Source organism: Vulpes lagopus, chromosome 7 (assembly GCF_018345385.1).
Source record: "Vulpes lagopus strain Blue_001 chromosome 7, ASM1834538v1, whole genome shotgun sequence".
NCBI classification, from domain to species: Eukaryota; Metazoa; Chordata; class Mammalia; order Carnivora; family Canidae; genus Vulpes; species Vulpes lagopus.
In genome coordinates this window covers 65357843-65382319 of record NC_054830.1, presented here as the reverse complement: position 1 = coordinate 65382319, position 24477 = coordinate 65357843, and the positions used below count along the sequence as shown (strand labels likewise).

Sequence of the window (24477 nt, the reverse complement as noted above, 5' to 3'; positions counted from 1 at the left end):
TGAAATATTGATACTTGTTACAACATGGATGGAACCTTGAAAATATGCTAAGTGAAAGAAGCTAGCCATAAAAGGCCACATAATCTGTTATTTCACTGATATGAAAAGGCCAGAGCAGATAAATCCACATAAAGAGATAGTAGAAGAGTGGTCATCGGAGGCTAGAGGGAGAAGGGCTATAGGGAATTATTGCTGATGGGTATGGGTATGGGGTTATAAATATATATATATTTATATATATATAAATAAAACATTATATATATAAATGAAAAAATATGTTTTTATATTAACATATAAAACAAAAAGCATTCCATGAGTACTGGAAAATAATGCATATTTCTCTGTGGGGGAAAGCATTCTCTTATATGGCTATTAGACAAATTTGTTAATTTAAAAAACTCAAACTCGCTATAAATGTGTTTCTTTAACATTGAAAAATAACATGAGGACTACTAAAGGGATAAATGATATATAAACAATTTTCATGATCCCACTAAAATTTTTGTGTATCTGAATAGGCTTCTATTATAAATAAATATATATATTTGTAGTAAATTATTTCTAAAAATAATTTTCTGTTTTTAAAAACAAACCAGTTTAGGGATAATTCCATTATAAGTTTTTATCTCAATGATAACACATTTTCAGGATTAACGGCAAGAACACTGTTTTTTCTCAGTACAAACAAAATGAGCATTTTGCCCAAACCTTTTCTTGCATAATAATCCTAGAGTTTCTTACCACTGAGTGTTTAGGTATAGCAGGCTTCCCCACATTCATTACTCTGATAGGAATCCATTTCTAAAATGAGTTCTTTGATGTTGGATTAAAGATGTACTATGATAGAAAGCATCACTACATTTACTACATCGATAAGGTTTCTCCCCTGTGTGTGTTTGCTTATGTTTAGTAAGGGTGGAGCTTAAGCTGAAAGATTTCCCACATTCATTACATTGGTAGGGTTTCTCTCCTGTATGAGTTCTCTGATGTCGAATTAGTGATGTTCTATAGCAATAGTTTTTGACATAGATTACATTGATAAGGTTTCTCACCAGAATGAATTTTTAGATGTTCAGTAAGGTGTGTGCTCCGGCTGAAGGTTTTCCCACATTCCTTACAAACATATGGTTTTTCTCCAGTATGAGTTCTCTGGTGTTCAGTAAGATGTGCACTCCGATTGAAGGCCTTTCCACATTCATTACATTCATAGGGTTTCTCTCCAGTATGAATTCTCTGATGTTGAATGAAGGCTGGGTATGACTGAAGGCTTTTCCACATTCATTACATTTATAGGGTTTTTCTCTGGTATGAGTTCTCTGATGTCAGATCAGTGATGTGCTATGGGAAAAAACTTTCCGACATTCCTTACACTGGTAGGACTTCTCCCCAGAATGAATTCCCTGATGTTCAATAAGATGTGTGCTCCGGCTGAAGGTTTTCCCACATTCAATACATGCATATGGTTTCTTTCCAGTATGAATTCTGTGATGTTGAGTAAGGGCTGAAATATGGCTGAAAGCCCTCCCACATTCATTACAAGGATAGGGTTTTTCTCCAGTATGAATTCACTCATGATTTCTAAGGGATGACCTACAACTAAAGGTTTTTTCACATTCATTACATTCATAAGGTTTCTCCCCCATATTGACTCTTTGATGTTGAATAAAATTAGTGCTCTGACTAAAAACTTTTCCACATTCATTACATCCATAAGGTTTCTCCCCAGTATGTATTCTTTGATGCTGAATAAGATTAGTGTTCCAGCTGAAGGATTTACCACATAGTTTACATTCCTGCTTCTCTCTCATACCAATTTTCTCAGGTTCCATTAGTACTGAACTATGGCTTTGTATTTAAATTGTTTCCAGAATAAGTAAGGTTTTAGATAAAAAATGCTTCCTTTCTTATATGTAATAAATTATTTTCCACTTATGAGCTGCCTTTTAAAAAAATCAACTGACACAGAACTATGCTTTAAGCCTCCATCATTTATGTCATAATTGTCTTTAGAAACTGCTGTTTAAAAAGAATTGAGCTCAGGTTAAACACTTCCTCAAAATTATTAATGATCTTCTTCTTTAATTGAGTGTCCTTGTAATTCAGTTTTAGTAGCATTCTCAAGCTTGTTATCAAATTCCAATTCTTCTAATGCAAAGTTTTAGGAATCGTCATTTAGAAAAATGTCTAACATCAAGCCATGACATTATCCTTTTTCAGAAGATTTCTGTTTTGGAGTTGATGTTTTGATTTTGGATATAGTATCCAGGATTAAGGAGAAGACAATATCTCTTCCCTCTGGAATATAAAAGGAAAAAAACAAAACCCGTTCATCAATTACAGAGAAAAAATATAATAAAAATAAAAATGAACCAGTGTTATAATGAAACAAAAGATAATACAGTATAGGTCCTGATTAATATGGAAGTTTAAAGAAGGGAAGAATTAATACAAATAGGCAGAGTAAAAGAAATGGAAGCATTGAGACAAAATGCATAGCATAATAAAAAAAATAAAGGCACAGAAAAGTACATGACATGACAAAAAGTCAATGACATTAACAATCTCTGGAACTAGAGGTAAAATAAAATAAAGGAAAAGTGAAATGTGATTGTTAATAAAAACTCTGACAAACATATTCAATGCCATATAGTAGGAGATAGGAAAACTAAAGGTTTCTGTCATAGCAATAACATGATGAATATGAAACATTTTAGATGAAGATGCTTGTTAATTTCATCTACAGTGGAAAATGAAAGAATAAGGCTATTGAATTCAGCAAAAAGTTTAATATTAATGATATGAGTCTGGACTAGGATAAGGTAATAATTTAATGTATGAGCAAACCTAAAACATAAAAAGGAAGAAAGAAATTTTTAAAAATACTGACACTGATTATGGGGAGTTTTTCAAAATGAAGTTGATAAAGATACAATAATTTCTAGCCAATAAGTTTGGAATTAACAGTCTTACTTATGGTCCTATTAACAGAGGAAATAATAGCACCCTAATAGTGTTACTAATTCTAGAAATATGGAAGGAAAAGGAGGCACCTTAGGGAAAGTTGGTGATTTCATTTTTCACCATATTGAGTTTAAAGTGAAGTGGGACATCTAAGTGGAGACAGGCTCCAAGCAGGAGAGACTAAGGGGACAGAACACAAGTGAAATATCTAGACTGACAGAGACGTTTCAGGGAGTTAATGACCTAAGGGGACTATGAAGATATTAGAATGCACGGATTCTTTAAGATAAAAATAAATAAGTAGAAAATAAACCTTAAAAAGTAGAAAATAAACCTTAAAAGCACATGCATTTGTGTTAGGGCAAAAGTGAAGCTAATTAAAAAGCATTTGGAAAGGGATTAGAACAAAAAGATCTACTGATGCCACAAAAACAAAGAAAAAACATCAAACACAGCAGAAAGTCTGACTACAGAAAGGACTAAGAACAGGGTGCTATCAAGAAGGAATCCAGGATTCAGGAGTGTCTTCCAAATGACGTTAGTATAAAAATAGAAGAATCTACTTCAAAGACTACCACAGAAGGGAAACTGAGGCTGTTAGCTACTATTATGGCAGGTCTGGTAATTAAAGGAGAGAAGAAAATTGAAAGGTGGATAAAAATTAAACTATGTTATGCAAGAATTCTTTTAAGAGAAAAACTTTTGGCTGAAGTTAGAACTGGGAATGACTGAATCGTTAATTAGTAAACCAAGGTATTAAAACCTTGATGAGTGGAAAAGAATGGAGTCTGGGGATAGATGGAGAGATTAATTAGCAATAGAAGAGTGCTCCTTCTCTGAGATCACAGAGTTAATGTGAGAATATGGATAAAGACATGTAGAAATGAAGCGGATGTTCACTCAGATTAACTCAGTTTTTGACACAGATAAAAGGGCTCTGTGCAGTGGGCACTAACCAACATTTCCAAATCTGCCTCCTCCTAGTACCAATATTGTTACTACCACCACCACAATAGACAGACGGACTGGTACTTACAAGGATTTCTAGTTATTCAGTTGCTACTTAGCTATCTGATTTTTTTCTTAAGTAATTTGTGACATTTCTCCTTTTTTTCCTGTTATTTGTAAATACAGACCTACTACTTGAAAGATAACATCCTTAAAGAGCTGATATCCCATTCTTGGTTTAGGATATAGGCTTGGTGTTTAGGATGGATCTCATAAGTGTGTCCTACGTTGTCTTTGGGAACTCTGAGATATAGAAATGTTGATGCTGCTAAGGTGGCACAATAAGCTATCCATTTGCAATGTGTTGAAGAAAAGACATATCACATGTTTAGTAGGAAAAGAAATATCTCTGCGCACAAATAAAATTTAAAAAAATCTCTGGTCCCAAAACAAGCCTAGTCTTGGATAAGCACTTATAAAATATATTTGGACATTTTGGGGGAAAGTCACTGTAATCTGTAGTAATTACAAAGCTTTACATATCCAAGGTCAAAAGGTTCCTACAATTATCATCACCTCCCTTACAGTGTCTGATGGTGACCTGGTTCTTTTCATTCCTACAAGATAAAGTCCATTGGCACATCCTCCAGTGCCACTGGTTCCTAACACATCAAATACGTACTCACTAGGGGACCACTTATGCAACCAGTGCTGAAAGAAAAAGTAAAGCTAAGATCTGAAGATAACAAAGTGGAGGGCTAGCAAGTTGTTCAAAGAGGATCCAGGGTGGAGGACCTGGGCGGCTCAGTGGTTGATCGTCTGCCTTCAGCTCAGGGTGCGATCCTGGGGTCCTGGGATCAAGTCCTACATCAGGCTCCCTGCAGGGATCCTCCTTCTCCCTCTGCCTATGTCTCTGCCTCTCTGTGTCTCTCATGAATAAACAAATAAAATCTTAAAAGAAAAAAAAGAGGATCCAGGGTTCTAAGTTAAAGAGTGATTTAAAGTACATTATTTGGCATCACTCTGTATCCATTGAGAGTACAGAGAAGTAAAACAAGAGAAGAGAATGAGAACATTGAATTATGTGAAGGAATAAGGACAGATTTTTCCAACTGATAACTCTTATATTCAAGAAGTTGCGAGCCACTGGCAAGCTAAATACAAAGAAAAGCATGTCCAAAGATCTCATAGTCAAACTTCTGAAAATCAGGGCCAAATAGAACAATCCCATAAACAGTGTAAGAAACAGGCACAGCAACTTCAAAACAGCAATACTCTACTCACCTCTCAGCAGCTAAAGACAACTGAAAATGCATGTTTCTGGATGAAAACACTCAATATTTTAAAGATGCCAGTTCTCTAAGTTGAAGGAACCACCCCCACCTCCAACCTGCCAAATATGTGAAGGTCTTGACCCCCAGTACCTCAGAATGTGACCTCACTTGGAAAGAGTCAATGCAGATATATAGATGAGGTCACGCTAGAGTAGGGTAAGCCTCTAATCCAGTATGACTGGTGTCTTTGTAAGAAGATGGTCATGTGAAGACACAGACACGTGGGGAGTACACCACATGACAATGAAAGCAAAGATTACAGCTATGCAGCTGTGAGCCAGAAATGCCAAAGACAGCAAGCCAGCAGAAGCTAGGAAGGATTCCCCTACAGGTTTCAGAGGCAGCATGGCCCTGCTGTCACCTGGATTTTGGACTTCCAGCTTCCAGAACTATAAGAGAATAAATTTCTCTTGTCTTAAGCCACTCAGTTTGTGGTACTTTGTCATAGAAGCCCCACAAAACTAATAGGCATCCCAATTTTACTTACAGAATATGTATTTTTGAAAAACAAAATGAGGCTGAAGGGGGATTTGTCCATATTACACAGCAAAACATTTGTCCATATTACACAGCAAAACATACAGCTATGTTCATTAAAACAGGGCAGTACTGACATAAGAACAGAATAAAGAACCTAGAAATAGGCCCATTCTTTTTTAGGGATTTAATACATGGATAAATGTGGCATTTCAAATATTTGGGGGAAGATGAAGATTCAATAGGGTCTTGAGATAAGTGGCCTACTATCCATTTAGGGAAAAAATAAACTTAACACTATTGCCTTATATAAAAATAAATTATTGGTGAACCAGGGTGAAACATTACAAATAAAACTATAAAATAACTAGAAAACATCCAATAAGTATTTACTGAATAAGTGAAGAATTCTCTTGATTCCCAATCCAGTGGTCTTTGAACTACAGCATCCTGCCAGTTAAACCTACTACCTTAAGTGTAATTTAAGACACTATTTTTCTCTACATCTCAACAGTCAATCAAAGTGTACAGGATGTATTATGACCCTACCGTAAACAATTCAGAATTGAACAGGATTAGGATCCTAAAATATCATCTAATCTGTCTCCCTTCTTCTATGCAGACCTACCTACAGCTTAACCATTACTAATTACGTTTTTCAATCCAGCATTTATGGAACATCGTCTAACTGCAAAGGAAGTTTAGAGTTAATGTTTTTGTGGTCAGCTTTCATATTTGTAAGCAAGGACCATAATCACCAATTTTTTTAAAGCCCCATGTACTTGGTAGGGTGTGCCTTGCATTTTAGAGGTTTCAATAAGTACTTGGTTGCTTTTCTACAAACTGATATTTTTCCTTTGTCATCTTAGTTTCTGGAAGCCTGCAGCTCACAATTCTAAACTATACCTCTGATGTTGTTGCTGACTCTGTGAGATTTCTCGATCTTGGTAGCCAGACAGAACCACGACAACCCCTCAAAAATGTCATCATAGATCCTGTCTTTCTTACTTCCTAGTACAGTGGTGACCTGACATCTGTCATTAAAACCCCTGGTGGTTACTATTCTCTCATCTTAGAACCATCCCCACAATCAGCCAGGCAAAGATGTGTGACTGTCCTAATATTTGCCATGTTCCTCAGACCATCTAACTGTGAATTCTGTTTGTTTGTTTTTTTTTTTTTTTCAGGGCTGACTGATGTTATTAGAGCTGTAAAAACAAGAAGATGAACACAAGGACCAGATGCAAAAGGCTTTTCTTTCTAAACCTCACAAATGATCATGATGTCAGGCATTTGAGCTAAAAAGTGGCTCAGGAAACCTGAAGACTAATTCCCTAGTTTGCCCAAGACACAATTCAAGCCAGCAGGAATTAAGTCACTTGTCTAAGGTCACACAGTTAGCCCCTGGCAGGGCTAGCATTATAGCCTCTCTCCTATTCTCAACTTCAGTAGTATTTCCCTCCACTTAAAAATAGTCCACACACTATTTATGAAAAGAAAATGACAAGTATGATGAAAAAAATATTTTGAATTATCCAATTCATAGAGATAAAATTTTTTAAAAATCAGTGGTTTAGAAGTGTAGCGATGGCTATTCAAGTTTCTCGGAGTCTTTCTAAAGACACAAATACATTATAAATTGTTTAAATGATGATCATAACAATGTATCCATTTTTTTTCAATGTATCCATTTTTAATCAAATAGGTAGATAGCTGTAAACATTTTAAATGGACAGCCTCCTGTTTGACACTGAATGCCTGTAAAGCATATTCTCCTTTCACGAATGCACACAACTGAAATGAAATCAATATGCATTTCAATGGTCTAAGCCCAAGCTGAATATAAGGATAGCAAAGCTTTGAGAATTGGCTAAGATCTTTTCTATTTGAAATAAACTAAACTAAAAATGAGACACACTTGGAAGAGAAGGAAATCCTATGCATTTAGTTCTGTTCCAATATGACTATAGTTAAACTCTTCAAACGGAAGTCCCTTGTAAATCAAGAATGGCAGAAGCAGCATGAAATAACTATAGCGATTTCTTCCAGGGCATATCAGTGTTGATGAATATTATATTATTTATAATTTTTTTAATCTGCATTTGAATTTTCAGAAAAAATTACTGTTGTCAATATATCCAAATACAAAAATATACATGAACAACAAAACTATCAGCAATTTTGCCCAGTGATTACCCAGACCCTGGCCTAGGTACACGAGAGGAAGTGGCATCTAACGTACCAGTAGAGGGGTTGGCCATAAATTAGAGCACAGACCTTTTCTCTATAGTAACAAAGGACAGACTACATGGGAATACTTCCAGAAAGGTTGGTAGATGTGAGGGTGAGACCCTTTGGAAGTTCTTTTCTGGTTGTTTTCAGTGAAATAGGAAGCAGGATCATCAGTCGAAGGTGAACATGGGCTAGGAGCTGGAGTAACATGTCACATGGCTGGTAGGAATGGGAGAGTAAAGAAAACAGGGGAATCATCTTTCATGGGGATCACTACCTTAGTTCCTAACTAAATGCCCTATATCTCCTCTTACTCCCATACAGTCTATTCTCCACAGAGCACCCAAATGGGTTCCTTTAAGAATAAGTCAAATCATGTCCTTCTCAAAATCCTCCTATAAAAATCGTTAAATTTCATGTAAATTATACCTCAACAGAGCTGATTAAACAATAACTACCACAGCCACCTTCGTATGGCTTCTCTTCTCACTCTGGATAAAAGCCAAACTCCTACACAGCCCTGTGTGATCTGGACCCTCTTAGCTCTCTCATCTCAACATCTGCTATGCTGTTACGCACTCTTCTGTCCACAATGGCCTCCTCCATACAGGCTCGGCACATTTGAGCCTCTGGACCTTTGCATTTGCTATTGCCTCTGCCTAGGAACTCCCCACCCCAACCTCAGATATGTGCAAGGCTTACCCCATTTCCTTCAAGTCTCTACTCAACATCACACTACATGAAATAACAGCTGTCCCAGGCCCTCCCTAAGCCCGTGTCTCTAATGCAGTTTCTTCCGCTAGTCACTATCTGACATATTTACTTGTTTATTGCCTGAGCGCCCACCCTAGCCCATCAGTTCCGTCTACGCAGAGACTTGGTTTTGTTCACCTGCTGTATCCCCAATGCCTCAAACATTATTGGGCAAAAAAAAAAAAAAAAAAAAAAGCAGGCCCTCAACAATGTATTCAGTGAATGAAAGAAAGATCTTTCCTCCTTCTGGGCACAGAGATGATATTTCAGGAAAGAAAAAGTAAAACCGAGTTGCATTACAGACTCACCTGCACCTGCACGTTTTGTGTGTACAGAGTTGCCAATTAGGCTCAAGAAAGTATACGGCTAGGAGTGAAGTGTGAGATGGAAGATTCTGCATTTCCTCAGTTTCGTTTCTCACATGCCTCTCACAAGTGAGCATCTTGCCATGCTAGGAATTATTTCAACGTGTAAAGAACATATGTACATATGTAAAGAACACTTGTACATATATTGCTGCATAACTGCATACATATAAAGTACATTTAAGTTATGAGCAATCTAAGAAAATTTCAAAGGATATTTACACGTGATTTTTCAAACTTCAGATGGGAACTTTAGAAATTAAAACCAGCTGAAGGTATAAATTGGCATTGAAAAATTTTGCTCACTGGGGACGCCTGGGTGGCTCAGGAGGTCGAGCATCTGCCTTTGGCTCAGGGCGTGATCCTGGGGTCCCAGGATCGAGTCCCGCATGGGGCTCCCTGCGAGGAAGCACTCTGCCTGTGTCTGTCTCGAATGAATGAATAAACAAATAAAATCTTAAAAAAAAAAAGAAAGAAAAGAAAAATTTTGCTCACCAAAGACAATGTAGTCAGGTCTTCCTTCTTAATGCCATCTTGAGAAGGCAGAGCTGAAAGACAGGGGCCCTGAGGAGTCAAGACGGTCTTTATGGGAACCCTGTCTGACCAGCTGGAGGTGCTCTTCAGAGCCCACAGGACGTCGGGAACCAACTGCACAGCTCCTTAGAGAACACGCTTCAGAAAACGTACCTGCAAAATAAAAAAGCCTCTGGGGAAACTGCATTTCAGAGGAGAGAGCAAGCAAAGAAGTGGATGTCAGGAGACCTACATTCCAGAGCGGGGTGGGGGTGGGGAAGGGGTGCGGGGTGCGGGGAAGTTCCTGGAGCGGCCGTTCCCTCCCGGTGGAGGGTCTGACCCCACCACAGCCGCACGCTCCAACTCCCAACCCACAAGTGGGAGCCCAAACCCTGCCCCTTAAGCCTGGGGTGCCCGCCCAGCCAGGGCTCTCCCTCCCCCTTAACCCAGAGACACCGCCGTAGTCCCGCTAAAACCCGAGGCGGCCTCCCGCCCACGGCTTCGCGCAGAGCTCGGACGCGAACCCCCGCCGCCAAGTCTCCGCCTTCTCCCTCGGCCCCTCGGCCCCGCCCCATCCCCGGGTCACGAGGAGTCCAGCGCGGAGGTCCCTCCCGGTCCACCTCCTGGCGCGAGAGGCTGGGAAAGAACTGGCTCGGGGATCCCTGGCTGGCTCAGCGGATCAGCGCCTGCCTTTGCGCCGGGGCGTGGTCCTGGGGTCCTGGGTTCGAGTCCCGCATCGGGCTCCTGGCATGGCGCTTGCTTCTCCCAATGCCTGTGTCTCTGCCTCTATCTTCCTCTTTCTCTATCATGAATAAATTTTTTCAAAATCTTAAAAAAAAAAAAAAAAAAGAACTGGCTCACTACCCGATCCAAGGAGAAACCAACACCCTCCGGCTTTCCCGAGCCTCCGCCTCTGCCTCCCCCTCGCAAGCCAGGAAGTGCGCCTGCGCATGTGGCCGCCTGGAACTACATTTCCCAGCATGCTTGGCAAAGGCCAGGCGCCCGCCGGCAGCGTCCCCTACCGGCTGCAGAGTTACCTTTCCACCTCCAGGCGACTTTGCTGGTGGGGGCGCTGGCTTTCTTTCGTTATTCGAATAAAAAGGAAAAAGGGACGAAGAAAAGCTTTTCCTTTCTCAATAGGCAAATATGAATCCGAAGGGATGCAGGTTTTTCGTTAACCTTTACAGAAAAGGAACAGCTTTTTCATTATATTAGTAGATGAATATAACCTTTTATTCAACAAGGTTAGGGAAAAAGGGCGGGAAAAAACCGAACCCCAAACTAGATGGAATTCCTTAACAAAGAGATACTTACTGTTTAACACTGTAGGATAGATAGATAGGTAGGTAGGTAGGTAGAATTCAAAAAATAAGTCACAGCCACATTCTTCCTGTGTGGGGAAGGGGTCTGTGAAAGAAGGAATTGATTCCAACCAAGAAGGAAGTAAAACTAACTTTTGAGGGTAGCATTTTTTTTCTAGTGTTTTTTTTTTTGTCTTCCTGTTATGTATTCAGGTTATGTTCACCTTAATGCCACCCAAAACAGTGCTTTGATGAATCCTTGTAAATTGTGCCCTCCTCCACATCTCTTCTTGAGCCCAATAAATGCATTTCATTAAAAGGGAATGTACATACCTTATCTTTTTTTTCTATACAAAGAATATTAGGTGGATTGTAGAGAATAAAGAAAAACAACAAAATTAAAACAAAAGCCCATTCTAAGATACCCACTATTATATCAATATTATAGGCTATTTCTCTATGTGTGTGCATCTATATGGTTAAATATGTAGTTATTTATACTTCTGAAATTAAAAAGAGAACAGTGTTGGGGCACCTGGGTGGCTTAGTCAGTTAAGCCTTCAACTCTTGGATTTCAGCTCGGGTCCTGATCTTAGGGTCCAGAGTTCAAGTCCCTTGTTGAGGGCCAAGCTGGCTGTGGAGTCTAACTTTAAAAAAAAAAACAGGGGTGCCAGGGTTGTTCATTAGATGGGCGTCAGACTCTTGGTTTCACCTCAAGTCTGATCTCCGGGTTGTGAGATGGAGACACCACCCCCCCCCAACCCTCCCCCGAATCTCTCTTTAAAATAAATGAATTTTTTTAATCTAAATTTTTTTTAAATATAGCCATGCAATAAGACTACTTACTTGTGACTCTGCAGGCTATTATCTGAGGCATGCACATGAGGGAGGAGCTAGTGTCGATTCAAGTTCCTAAACCACACAGAATGGAGGACAAGGAGGCACTTTATGGAGTAATTTAGCTAACCTATCAATAGTCACAGGCCAGAGGAGACAAAAGAGACACAATGACTAAATCCTATGTGATGTCCTGCATTGAATTCTGGAACAAAAAAGAATAGTGGAATCCAAATAAAGCCTGGAATATGATTAATATTAACGTTTATGTGTTAGTTTTCTAGTTTTCACAAGTGTACGATGGTAATGTAAGAAGTGAAATCTCAGAAGAAACCAGATGATGGGCTTATGGGAACCCTCTCTATCTTTGTAACTTTTGTAAATCTAAAATTATTTTCAAACAAAAAATTTACTTAAAAAGTCAATTGATTATGTGTATTTGTATGTTTCTGGACACTCTCGTCTTTCTATTCTGTTGATTTAGGTTTATGCTCAGCCAATATCACACTTTCTTTATACTTACCCTTAGGACAATACCTACACTGACTTGAAATCAGATAGTGTAAGTCCTCCAATGTTAACTTTCCAAATTATTTTGGTTCTTGTACTTCCATAGAGTTTCCATGTAATTTCTTTAAAAAAAAAAAAAAAAAAAAAAGGCCTGTTGGGCTTTTGATTGAGTAGATCAATGTGGGGACAAATGACATATTAACATCACTGAGTATTCCAATCCATGGAAGATGATCAGCCTCTCCATTTACTTAGTTTTAAAGTTTCTGTCAGCAATATTTTGGAATCTTCAATGCCTAGCTTTGGTTGATTTATTCCTACTTTATGGTTTATGATGTTATGGTAAATGGATTCTTAAACTTTATTTTTCTATATTTGATTGTTAATATGTACAAATACAATTATTTTTTGCATATTGGTCTTTTATCCTAAGAACTTCTGAAATTCACTTATAAGATTTAATCTTTGGGGTGCCTGGATGGCTCAGTTGTTAAGCATCTAACTTTGGCTCAGGTCATGATCTCAGGGTCCTGGGATAGAGCCCCATGTCTGGCTCTGCACACAGCAGGGAATCTGTTTGTCCCTCTGACCCTCCCCCTACTCATGTTCTCTCTCCTTCTCAAATAAAATCTTAAAAAAAAAAGATTTAATCTTTGTAGATTCCTTAGGATTTTAAATGTGTAAGATCATGTTATGAATAAAGATTTACTTCATCCTTCCCAATTTGTATGCATTTTTTTTCTTTTACTAAACTGGCCAGGACTTCTATCACATTGCTGAATAAAAATGAGGGGGCACCTGAGCAGCTCAGTCAAGCATCTGACTCTTGATTTCATCTCAGGTCATGATCTGAGGGTCCTGGAATCAAGCCCCATGGGGGCTCCACATTCAGTATAGCGTCTGCTTGTCTCTCTCCCTTTGCTCCTTTCCTCCCCAACCCCACCTCGCTCTTTCTCTCTGGAATATCTTTTTTAAAAAATGAGGACAGACATTTTTGCTTTATTTCTAATCTTATGAGGAAAGAAATAACCATAAAACTGGTTGAGGTAGTTACCATCTGTTGTTTATTTGTTGAGAGTTTTCATCACTAATGTTGAATTTTGTCAAATGCTTTTTCTGCATCTATGGAGATGTATTTTCACTCATTAAAAAAAAATTCTGTTGGTGGGGTGCCCAGGTGGCTCAGTTGGTTAAGCGTCTACCTTTGGCTCAAGTCATGGTCCTGGAGTCCTGGGATCCAGCCCCACATTGGCCTCCCTGCTCAGGAGGGGGTCTGCTTCTCCTTCTTCTGCTGCTCCTCAATTGTGCTCACTCTCTCAAATAAATATCTTTTTTAAAAATTTGTGAATTACATGGATAGATACATTTCACTTATTATTTATTGTTGTATTCAAAATATTTTTTTAAAAGTAGGCTCCACCCTGGGCATGAACTCACTACCTGAGGCCTGAACACAAGACCCTGAGATCAAGACCTGAGCTGAGATCAAGAGTTGGATTTTAAGAGTTGGATTTTTAACTGAGCCACCCAGGTGGCCCTCAAAATATTAACTTTAAAAGAATTTTCACGTTTACAGTTATCAGGGATATCAGCTTATAATTTCCTTTATTATGTCTTCAACAGGCTTTGGTTTCAGGGTAATACTGATCCAATACAATGGGTTGGAGAATGTTAATCCTCCACTATTTTCTAAAGTTTTTGTAGAATTAGTATTATTTCATCCTTAAATATTGATAGAATGCCCCAGTGAAGCCTCTAGACCTGGAGTTTTCTTTTAGGGAACATTTTAAATTACAAATTCAATATCTTTAATCAGTACAGGCCTATTTCAGTATTCTAATTCTTCTTCACTCAGTTTTGGTAATTTAACATTATTTCAAGAAAATATTCCATTATACCTAAGTTGTCAAATTTCTGAAATAAATTCATTAATAACTATCAACTTTTCAACTCTGAAATAGTGGTGTCACCTCCTTTATTCCTATTGGTAATTTTTTCTTCTCTTTCTCTTAAATCTATTCAAGATTTATGAATTGTATTATTTCAACGAACCACTTTCTGTTCTCATCGATTTTTCTGTTTGCATACACTCCAGTTTAGGGATTGAACATTTTCTATAAAGGGCCAGATAGGAGATATTTTAGGTTTTGTGGTTTCTGCTGTGTAGTCTTTTATTTTTTTTCTTTTTGTTTAGTGTTTTTTTTTTAATTTATTCATGAGAGACACACACAGAGAAAGACAGAGAGAGAGAGGGAGAGAGAGAGAGAGGCAGAGACATAGGCAGAGGGAGAAGCAGGCTCCCTGCAGGGAGCCTGATGTGAGACTCAATCCCAGATCCCGGGACCATACCCTGAGCCGAAGGCAGATGCTCAAACTGAGCCACCCAGGAGCCCCTAGTTGGTGTGTTTTAAAACTTGTTAAAATATGAAAACGATTCTTACTTTAAGGGCTATATAAAACATGCCACTAACTAGATTTGGCATGTAGTCTGATCCCCTGTTCTAGGTCATTGATTTGTGCTCTTCCATTTATTACTTTCATCTTCCTACTTATTTGGGGTGTCATTTTTTCATATCTTTCTATCTTCATAAGATGGAATTTTAAAAAATTTATTTTACATATTTCTTCTTTTCTAATAAAACACTTAAAATTATAGATTTTATTTTAAGTTCTGGTCTAGTGACATCCCTGATACTTTGACATATTTTATTTTCATTTCAATATTATCTAAACATTTTCTAATTTTTCTTGTGCCTCATCTCTACCTAAGCTAACAAGTGGAAATTGAGTTTTTTTCCGCCTTTTCAGAAAAAAGTCATGGTGTGCTTCCCTCCCATCCTATCCACACACATACTCACATACTGCCATTTTGTTCTGTTATACTCTAAGAATGTCTGAAACTGTGAAGTGCGTAACTGTGATGACAACCTGAAGTTGAAATAAACATAATACCATCAGCTTGTAAAACTTCAAGTGAACATTAGCATCTTGATGACAAGCATATTAACATTGTAATTATTTAATTCCCAAACCATTTAAAACCATATTTTCAGCATTATTAGGGTAATTCCATTTGTTTCAACTTTTAACTCTGCCTGAAAACTCTGAAATACCTGTGAGTTTATGTACACTGTAATGTTTCACAGTCCCTAGGTATGAGTCATGGTGTCTTGTGTAATCTCTTAAATTCCAGTTGTTTAAGGAGACTAGTACCTAATTCATTGTGCCCCCAGAAATATCTATTAGTAATACTACTGAAGTAGAAAGGAAGTAGTATGAAATATCCTTTTAAAGAGAATACAAGTACATACACTTAGGTGACAACATATTAGGAAGCAAGTTGAAACACACACACTGGGAGCACCTGTGTGGCTCAGTCAGCTTAACAACTGACTCTTGATTTTGGCTCAGGAAGTGATCTCAGGGCCATGGGATCAAGCCCAGTGTCGGGCTTCACACTCAGTGTAGAGTCTGCTTGTCCCTCTCCCCTGCTCCTCCCCCCATCCATCCCCCTACTCATGCTCTTTTTCAAAATAAATAAATAAAACCTTTTTAAAAAACAATACTGGAAGAATTTCCTACCTATTTTAATTCATGGCAATATTAGCTATGTATAGGAAACCATTAAATAGAAGACAAAACATTGAATATTGAGATGTTGAATATCCTAAAGGACCTGAGACTTGAAATGACTACAGAAGGGGCATGAGCTTTCTTCTTGCTTAAGTCATGCACAGAATTAATAGAATGATAGGAAGTATAAAGGGCTAGAAAAACAATGAATTCTAATGATGGAAGGCTCTCTGAAAATATTACATAGTCTTATATGAGGCCTGACAGGCAAGCTGGATCTGAAAGAACTTCTAAGAGACAGGAGTTCCACAAATTATTGGCTGCACAAGTGGCATTATCATATAGTTTCCAAGATGACAACACTGAAGGGCAAGATACACATGAGTAGTTTGGTTTCTGACATGTTCGTTTAGAAATCAATCTCAGGGATCCCTGGGTGGCGCAGCGGTTTGGCGCCTGCCTTTGGCACAGGGCGCGATCCTGGAGACCCGGGATCGAATCCCACATCGGGCTCCCGGTGCATGGAGCCTGCTTCTCCCTCTGCCTGTGTCTCTACTTCTCTCTCTCTCTCTCTCTCTCTCTCTCTCTGTGACTATCATAAATAAATAAAAAAAATAAAATAAAATAAAAAGAAATCAATCTCATACATTTACATCCCAGCTCAATATTTATCTTCAAAAGTGACTAAAAAAAATTACCAATAAAAGAATTACATGACTGCAATTCAATATTTAGTTTAAAATCATCATTTTTGGGGCACCTGGGTGGCTCAGACAGTTAAGTGTCCAACTTTTTTGATTTTGGCTTGGATCATGATCTCAGGGTCATGAGATTAAGCCCCAAGTTGGGCTCCATCCTCAGCACAGTTTGCTTGAGATTCTCTCCTTTCCTCTTCCTTTGTCCCTTCTCCAGCCCACACTCTTTTTCTCTATCAATAAAATCTTTAAAAAATAATTATTTGAAAGTTAAAATTTACAGTAAAAATCATGGCTGGTGTTAACCATTTTCAATTTTAAAATGTTATTTGTAATTTAAAATCTAAGAAAAAATATTTGATTCAAAATTTAAGATCCAGCTCATTATGATGTATCAGCTTCACCTTTTATTTCAAGGGAAGGCTAAAAAGGTTTTTTGACATCAATCACTCTTTTCATAATATTACCTGACAATTAATATTTACAACTTATATAAGGTTAGGTTATTGTGCTTGAAAAGTAAAGGATGCCTTGGATAACAGAATTTGTATGAAAAATTATTTGTGGGGATGCCTGGGTGGCTCAGTGGTTGAGTGTCTGCCTTCAGCTTACGGGATCCGGGATCAAGTCCCACATTGGGCTCCTTGCTGGAAGGCTGCTTTTCCCCTCTGCCTGTGTCTCTGCCTCTCTCTCTCTCATGAATAATAAAATCTAAAAATAAAAAAAAATGATTATTTGTGATGATACAATGACTGCTCTACAAAACAAAGCTTAATTTTTTCAAACAAATCATAAAATAACAGTTTAACTTCTATGTTCAAACTGATCACAAGAAAATTTATAGGGCAGCAAAACAGGTATCCCTGAACCAATAACTCAAAAAATATATCTCCAAGAGCTTCTGCATGTGAGAAACTAAAGTTTAGGGATCCCTGGGTGGCGCAGTGGTTTGGCGCCTGCCTTTGGCCCAGGGAGCGATCCTGGAGACCCAGGATCGAATCCCACATCGGGCTCCCAGTGCATGGAGCCTGCTTCTCCCTCTGCCTGTGTCTCTGCCTCTCTCTCTCTCTCTCTCTGTGACTATCAGAAATAAATAAAAAAATTAAAAAAAGAAAAGAAACTAAAGTTTAATACCTCCTTTTAGAATGCATGTTTCTTCTTGTTTAACATAATGTATGGACATGATACAGAATACTATATGATGTCCAGTCAAATTCAATTCAATTCTGTCTGGAGCTGAAGTGACATTACACCCATTCTTTGTCTTCAGTAGGACAGAATCCTGTGGAGGCTAAGAGACTGATCTGAATCTCAACCCTCCACTTACTAGGCACATGAATTTAGCCAGATCAGAGAACCTCTCTGGGCTCCACTTGCCTCATCTATAAAATGGTAATAATTTTAGTTTCATACATTTGCTGTAAGGATTAAATAAGAAAGTACTCTGTCAAATGTGGTGGCAGGAATATCCAATAAAGGGAGCTTTAAAAAAATTCAGTTCTGATAATCACAAGGATATAAAGATCCCAAGCTATGCCTAACAGTAATCACGTAAGTGCTATGAGTTGAAACAGGATGATGAACAGGAATTTCTTTGTGAAGAACTATTTTTGTTACATGTTGAATATGCCAACATTGTCTACAGCTGCATTACCACCTATTTTGCCTATTGTTTGATGTCTCTCTTAACTCTGTATGCTTTACATCAAGCAATATTTTTAAAAGTCTACTACTTTCTTTAAAATTTATTGAGAGGGAGGGAGATAGTGCATAAAAGTGAGGGGCAAAGGGAGATAGAATCTCAAATATACTCCCTGCTGGGCATGGATTCCAGCATGTGGCTGGATCCCACGACTCTGAGATCATGACCTGAGCTGAAATCAAGAGTCAGACACTTCACCTACTGAGCCGCCCAGGTTCTCCCTACCACTAACTTTTGATGTCTCTATAAATGCATTGGCTTCATCTTCTCTTGATTCTATACAACTCAAGAAAGAATGGGGAATAGTTATTTGTAATTTGGTTATAATTTATCCTTTTATATTTTTTAAGATGTGGGGGGAAATGGTGTCATTTAGTGTGGAAAGGCAGGTGTAAAAAAAAAAAAGAAAGGCAGGTGTAAATATCCATATTCAATTCCAAATGACAGATAATTTGGGTTATGAATGTCATTCCTACATCACTTGTAGAATGATCACCTATAATTGTCATTTTGTTGTCCTGAATAATCAATTTGCAATTCATCTTTGAACAACACAGGTTTCAACTGTGCAGGTCCATGGATTTTTTAAAAAATAAATAAGTACAATACTGTAAATGTATTTTCTCTTCCTTATGACATTCTTAAAAACATCTTTTCTCTACCTTACTTAATTGTAAGAATACAGTATGTAATACATATAACATAAAAATGTGTTGTTTATATTACCAATAAGGCTTCCAGTCAATAATAGGCTATTAGTAGGTAACCTTTTGAATAGTTAAAAGTTATTTATGAATTTTCAAGTGCACAAGGGGACCTTCACCTATGTTGTCCAAGGGTCAACTGTACTCATTTTAAAAAAATCTATACCACACAGTGATCAAGCCAATCACAGGCAGTTGAGATTTTTCTGTTATACCATAAAAAAAACTTTTACTATCAGGCCTGAACCAAGATGTCCAATGTAATTTTTTTTGAAACATGATTTTTCAAAATTGCTTCTCAGTATGAATTTTCTGGTGCTTAATAGTTTGGGAGCTATTTTTGAAAGCTTCTCATTCATAGAGTTTCTAGATTTTATGAATTCTATGATGTGTGATGAAATTTTGATCACTGAATTAAAGTTTCCTCATTCCATTAAAAAGGTTTATGTTCCATATGAATTCTCTGATGAACAATGAGAGTAGATTTCTTACTGAAAGCTTTTCTACAATTACTACATTCATAGGGTTTTTCTCCAGTATGTATTCTATGATGTACAGTGAGGTGTGACTTCTTACTAAAGGCTTTTCCACACTCAATGCATTCATACGGCTTCATTCCAGTATGGATTCTTTGATGCACAATGAGTTGTGATTTCTGGATAAAAGCTTTTCTGCATTCACTGCATTCATAGGGCTTCTCCCCAGTATGAATTCTCTGATGTTCAATGAACTGTGAGCTCCGGATAAAGGCTTTCCCACACTCACAACATTTATACCTTTTGTCCCCACTGTGAGTTCTTTGATGTACAATGAGATCTGACTTTTGAATGAAGGCTTTTTTACATTCATTACACTCAAAAGGTTTCTCCCCAGTGTGAATTCTGTGATGTACACTGAGTTCTGACTTCCTGTTGAAGGCTTTTCCACATTCATTACATCCATGAGGTTTCTCCCCAGTATGAATCCTCTGATGTATAATTAGCTGTGACCACCAGATGAAGGCTTTCCCACAGTCACTGCATTCATATGGTTTCTCCCCAATATGAGCTCTTTGATGAACACTAAGTGTTGACTTCTTGATGAAAGCTTTTCCACATTCATTGCATTCATAAGGTTTTTCCCCTGTGTGAATCCTCTGATGAATAATGAGGTTTGACTTCTGGGTGAATGCTTTCCCACATTCACTACATTCATAGGGTTTCTCTCCTGTATGAGTTCTCTGATGCACAGTGAGTTGTGACTTCTGAATAAAGGCTTTTTCACATTCATTACATTTGTATGGTTTCTCCCCAGTATGAATTCTCTCATGTACAATGAGTCCTGACTTTCCACTGAAGGCTTTCCCACACTGAATACATTTAAATGATTTCATACTGGTTAGAATTTTCGGTTGTATAAAGGGGTGTGACTTCTCCATGAAGGCTCTGATGTATTCATCAGATGTTCTGTTCAGATGAATTATTTTTCCCAGCACATCGTTATATTCATGATCTATCTCCTCAGTCAGTGGCTTATTGTTAATGAATGCAATGTGGTTCAAAAACTTGTCTTGGTTTTCCTGGTGATTTATCTCATCTCCAAGTCTCCAGTCTTCAAAACTTGAGTATACAATCATGTTATGGAGTATCACTTGTTCAGAAATGCTCCTCCATGGTGTTAATTCTTTCATCATGGTTATAATATCAAAGTTTGAAAAAAGCCCAAATGTAAATGATGTTACTTCACTCTTGAGCTCTGAAGAGTACAAAAATTAATTAATTAATTAACTAAAAATAAATAAAGCTCTTAATTTTCACATAGATAGAAATCTGATAATGAGTGTAGTCAGCTTTAAAATGGAAGAATATGACCTTAAAACCCAAAGATAGAAGAAGAAAGATATAAAAGAAAAAGAAGGGAATAATGGAAAGAGAAGTCAATGAACTCACTGTCGCAGTTCCACAGGGCACCACTGTCAAGTAGATCCAAGCAGAAGTAGATCAAAAATCATTTCAGAAAAGACAAAGTAAAGATGCTAGCAAAGGAGACTGAAGGTGAATTGAAGTGACCAGCAGAAAGACTAAATCCACACTAAATATAAAAATATTCAAAAATAGGGATCCCTGGGTGGCGCAGCGGTTTGGCGCCTGCCTTTGGCCCAGGGTGCGATCCTGGAGACCCGGGATCGAATCCCACGTCAGGCTCCCGGTGCATGGAGCCTGCTTCTCCCTCTGCCTGTGTCTCTGCCTCTCTCTCTCTCTGTGACTATCATAAATAAATAGAAATTTAAAAAAAAATTCAAAAATATTTTTTAGGTAACCAGACAGAAGCACAACTACAGGGTAGAGATTTCCAAGTATATGCATCTTCAAGAGTCAGATGACACAAAAAGCATGGGATAGCAGAGGTTTTATTTAAAAGGGGGAAATTCTGAGTTAGAAGAACAGGCATTTTTAGGGGGAGAAAAAAAGGCAAAAAAGGAAGAAATACCTACTCATAACTGGGTGGTGGTAATGGGGAAAGAAGAAAAAAGGAAACTCAGAGTCCTAGAAGACAAAGAGAACCACAAAACCAGAAAAGCCAAAATTCCTCTTCAATCCCAAAAGAAAGAGGGGAAAAGGCTTTGCTATATTAATAAGTACTCCATAGTATTTAAAAATCTTATTAAAACACTGTAGAGTAATAAAAGTGAACAAAAAAAAATACAGTCCATAGAGTACTACAGAAAATCAGGAAATGGGGCAGCCCAGGTGGCTCAGCAGTTTAGCCTTCTGCCCAGGGCCTGATGCTGGAGACCCGGGATAGAGTCCCATGTCAGGCTCCCTGCATGGAGCCTGCTTCTCCCTCTGCCTGGGCCTCTGCCTCTTTCTCTCTATGTGTCTCTCATGAATAAATAAATAAAATCTTTTTTAAAAATCAGGAAATGAATTTGTGCAGATATCAATAGAGGAAATTATCCCTTGCAAAAAGCAAAAGCAAAACCAAAAACAACAATGACAAAAACACTAGCCATAAAGCAGAAGAAAATTTTGTCTAAACTCCAAACAGAATCAAATATACTCAAACAAGCATTTGAGGACATGGAAGACACCCATGAATCAGAACTTACTAAAAAGAAGAAGAAGAAATAAGTAAACAAAAAAATGAAGAGATGAAAAAGAATTGGTTAAACTCGAGGGAAAAATGAAAGATTAAATTACAAGGTGTGGGCAGGGGTATAAGGAGAATATAATAAGCAGCACTGAAAAACACAGGAAAATAACCAAGTCAATAAAAATAACATAAAGAAGCCAGTAAAAACTGTCACAGAGAAAGGAGAAAAAGAAGGCAAAGACAGGCAAAGAAGGAATATTTGTATTATTGGAGTAAATGAAAAACTTAAAAACACAAAAGATTGTACCTCAAGACATATTACACTGAAAGGAAGGTGAGAAAAACAAGATAATTAGAAAGGATATGAATATCATTCAGTAAGTTACTTTGGTAGAGGGTATATCTAAGACTGGGTGAATACATTAAGAAAGGAGTACAAGCCCATTTTGGAAGAATAGGTGCTGAAGATATTAGCCAAAGGGAGGTTAACTAATTAAGAAATGTCCTAAACGACTTGGGCATGAATAAGATCCAAGATACAGATAAGGAGGTTACCTTTCTCTCTAAAATTTAAGCAAAGAAAATGGATTACATGGCTGTTAGATATGTAGCAATGTTATTTAGGTATCTGACAATCCCACACTGTCATCAGCCCCTTCTAGACATCTATGGCCTTAAAGAAGATTTCCTAAAACAATATTTCAAAGATAAATGTCTCATTAATCAATATTAATCTTACATCCCTGTCTCCCATATGCCAGGTTCTCACTTACCTGAATAGGCCCAACTTGAGATTTCTTCCTCCTCCATCCATGGTTCTCCTTGGTTCAGTAACATTACATCTGATTTCAGATACTGACACCCTGTTTATGGGAATGACACAGGACTTGGGCATTAGCGGACATCCAACCATCCTAAAACTCAAGCCCACTACATATGCACCAGAATAGCTAAAATAAAAAGACTAACATTACCAGATGTTGATGGAACTCTCATATGTTGCTAGTAGGAAATAAATCAGTATAATCTCTAAGAAAAACTGTCTGGTAAAATGACAAAAAGACAAAAACAAAGAACAACAAGATTAAAAAAAAAAAAAAGAATGTTCAGAACAGCTTTATTCAATGACCCAAATCTGAAACAAGTCAAATAATTGTCAACAGTAGAATGGGTAAGTTGATGAATTACCCTATACTCATTAAACAGAACATGATGCAACAATAAGGAGAAACTAATATTGTCATGCGCAACAACATGGGTGAATTTTATAGACACTATGTTAAATGAAAGCTGCCAGACAATTATAGTGATTACACTTACATGAAGTTCAAGAACAGACAAAACTAATCTATGGTGATAGAAGCCACAGGTTGTTATCTCTGAGGAGATAAATGGCAAGGGGTCATAGGGGGCCTACTAGGGTGCTTGAAATGTTCTATGCCTTGATCTGGGCAGTTAAATAACAGGAAAAAGACTCATCAATCCGTATATGTAAGATTTGAGCACTTTACTATATACATTCTATTTCAATTAATCTATAAAAACTAAGAACTTGGACATAGCCCATCGTCTTTAACCCTCAAAGAATGAGCAGGATGCAGCACCCATTTTCTTTTCATCAAAGTCCACTGGACAAAGTTATGATCATCAATACAGTATGGTACTGGCACAAAAACAGACACATAGATCAATGGAACAGAATAGAGAATCCAGAAATGGGCTTTCAACTCTATGGTCAACTAATATTCGAAAGAGCAGGAAAGACTATCCACTGGAAAAAGGACAGGATCTTCAATAAATGGTGCTGGGAAAATTAGACAGACAGCCACGTGCAGAAGAATGAAACTAGACCATTCTCTTACACCTAACACAAAGATAAACTCAAAAGGGATGAAAGATCTAAATGTGAGACAAGAATCCATCAAAAAAAAAAAAAAAAAAAAGAATCCATCAAAATCCTAGAGGAGAACACAGGCAACTTCTTTCAAGATACATCTATGAAGGCAAGGGAAACAAAAGCAAAAATGAATTATTGGGACTTCATCAAGATGAAAAGCTTCTGCACAGCAAGAGAAACAGTCAACAAAACTAAAAGACAACCTACAGAATGGGAGAAGATATTTGCAAATGACCTATCAGATAAAGGGCTAATATCCAAGATCTATAAAGAACTTCTTAAACTCAACAGCAAAGAAACAAACAATCCAATCATAAAATGGACAAAAGACATGAACAGAAATCTCACAGAGGAAGACATAGACATGGCCACCAAGCACATGAGAAAATGCTCCACATCACTTGCCATCAGGGAAACACAAATCAAAACCACAATGAGATGCCACCTCACACCAGTGAGAATGGGGAAAATTAACAGGACAGGAAACCACAAATGTTGGAGAGGATGTGGAGAAAGGGGAACCCTCTTGCACTGTTGGTGGGAATGTGAACTGGTGCAGCCACTCTGGAAAACTGTGTGGAGGTTCCTCAAAGAGTTAAAAAT

The 24477-nt window shown here is 37.7% G+C and overlaps 1 protein-coding gene across 1 annotated transcript in view; it reads right to left on the bottom strand.

Moving 5' to 3' along the window:
- Positions 1-24477, bottom strand: part of LOC121496250 (zinc finger protein 420-like) — a 34086-nt gene continuing 9609 nt past the window's right edge. Inside the window, 6 exon segments of the mRNA XM_041764632.1 lie at positions 1-1017; positions 1019-1256; positions 1259-1742; positions 13544-13546; positions 19378-20639; positions 22751-22840. Of these exon segments, the coding sequence (XP_041620566.1) occupies positions 780-1017; positions 1019-1256; positions 1259-1742; positions 13544-13546; positions 19378-20639; positions 22751-22840 (2315 nt within the window). The 3' untranslated portion in view covers positions 1-779.